Here is a 2,120-nt window from a genome sequence, read left to right as displayed (position 1 = left end):
AACATCTTAAATCGTCAAAAATTAAAAAATTTTTTTTCGTAGTTTTCCTTTTCTTTTTTTAATTTTATTGTTTTTGAGTATAAACATTAATACCATAAATTTCAGTTCTTTAGTCTACTTTTATTTAATACATCTGCCAATTGGCAGTTTTTGGTGCATCTTACAAAAAATAGCATCGATAATGCGTTTTAATAATAAAATACTCAAATTAAAAATAAAAAAAATCATTTGATGATTGATTTTCTATTTTAGTGCATGCTGTTTTCAGTGCATTAGTTTTTGCCGTGCATTTTAAAGTTAAACAATTTCATATCAACGAAAATAAAGGGAAACAGAATAAATTTTTTAATATTTCATTGACTAGAATGTTTTCGAATACAGAGATTTTAGAAATAAGTTCCGGTTCCTCGGGGTACTTTCAATTGATACATCAGCACATGAACGAAACGTTTCCTGAGGTCCACAACCAAGTGTTTGAGTTCCATCAGAACAAAATCCCCAATTATTTGCTGAAAAAAAAAATCATATTTTTATAAAGGTGAAAAAGGCATCCGTAATCAAGAACATAGTAAACACAGTTCTATTAAGGCAAATGCTTTCCAATCGGTGGTTTCTAAAGAAGGCTCGTAAAAATATAGCTGCAATTGTGGAATTTCAAGTGATATATCTAATCAAATAAAGAAATGATAAACTTAAATGCGAATATTTATTGCACTGTATCTAATTCGAAATATTAATTTACTTCTTTTTTATCTCATGAATTTTTTCTCTTGTATATTTGATATTCTTTGACGAAAGCTCGTATACTTTGCTTATAACATGTGTTAAGTAAATTGTCACTTTTGTTATCATTATCATTCGCCTAGCCATGCTTTTATCCAATGTATGCTGATAAATGCGTACGAATGTTTTGCCTTTCTTGCCAACCTTTTAACAGAGAATTCACAATAAACTTTATGACAATTTTCCTATATTCAATATACACCTGTTTAACAATTGGAATAAGTAATTTTTTTTCGAGGAGATGCATGTTCACGGATGTCTCAAAAACTTAGTTAAAAAAAAAAAAAAAAAAAAAAAAAGAAAAACAGTGGGGAANAAAAAAAAAAAAAAAAAGAACTCATTGAGTACGTCGTGATAATTTTGAGAAAGCTAATTTTAAAAATCATATTTGATTATTTGACTTCTGGTTTAACATTACAAATATAAATATAGTACTTGCTTAAAACACAAATAATTGAATGTATTTATGACGTTTGTATATAATATCGCATTATTACAAACTTTTAATTATTTTTTGCTCCACATATTTGAGAATTGATATCGCAACATAAATTTATCAATTTAAACAGAATCAACACAAATTTATATGAAAGACGATTGTAGAACCTGATCTAAAACTGGAACTGTCAGACTAAGTGCTGTTCCAGTATTTTTTCCGCTGGCAAATATTATATTAGGTTCCTTTTTCTTCTAATTTAATGTATGTTAAGAGAACTAATTGATTTGTTGAATGAAATTTATATTAATTTTCTTCTAAGAATTATTTTAATTTTGTAGATTTTTGTAAAAAGACGGTTCACGATTAAGTTTTCATTTCTTGATAAGATTTTTAAGCAACCTATAAAGTTATTAAATTTTATTGTTTTCTTGTCTATTATTATTAATTAAAACAAGATGTTCGCAAATTATTTACGAAAAGGTTCGCAAGAAGAAAAATTTTCAGAACCACTTTATTAAAGTAAGGTTTATTAATAGTATACGTATGTATTAAAACGAAAAGCTATTAATTTTAATTTACTGACAGAAATATATATTGGCTCATACGTTTTACAAACGGTCATTGATTAAAAACAAAGAAAAATATTATACAATAATGAGATAAATTTGCAATTTTTTATCCTATTTCAGAGGGATTCAAGTTTTCAATTTTAGAATTTATTTTTTTACGAGATACTTCTTTTTTTAATTAAAAGTAAATATTATTGTGGCTTACACGACTTACAATAGTTACAATTTACGAAAAAAGTCGATTTAAAATTTACTGCTTTTTTGGATGTTGCGAATATGGAAGTTTTTATTGGTGCAGAGTTTCACATGGTATCATTCTGTAAAATATG

General features: G+C 26.1%; 1 protein-coding gene across 1 annotated transcript in view; it reads right to left on the bottom strand.

Moving 5' to 3' along the window:
* Positions 1–322: 322 nt before the first annotated feature.
* The window catches only part of LOC107436837 (uncharacterized), a gene marked incomplete at its 5' end in the record, with an annotated part of 10,974 nt that continues 9,176 nt past the window's right edge, over positions 323–2,120 (bottom strand). The window contains 1 exon segment of the mRNA XM_043047400.2: positions 323–509. Coding sequence (XP_042903334.1) covers positions 361–509 — 149 coding nt within the window. The 3' untranslated portion in view covers positions 323–360.

This window comes from Parasteatoda tepidariorum, chromosome 3, assembly GCF_043381705.1.
Source record: "Parasteatoda tepidariorum isolate YZ-2023 chromosome 3, CAS_Ptep_4.0, whole genome shotgun sequence".
NCBI lineage: Eukaryota > Metazoa > Arthropoda > Arachnida > Araneae > Theridiidae > Parasteatoda > Parasteatoda tepidariorum.
The sequence above is the reverse complement of the archived record's forward strand: the minus strand, read 5'-3'. Positions and strand labels throughout refer to the sequence as shown.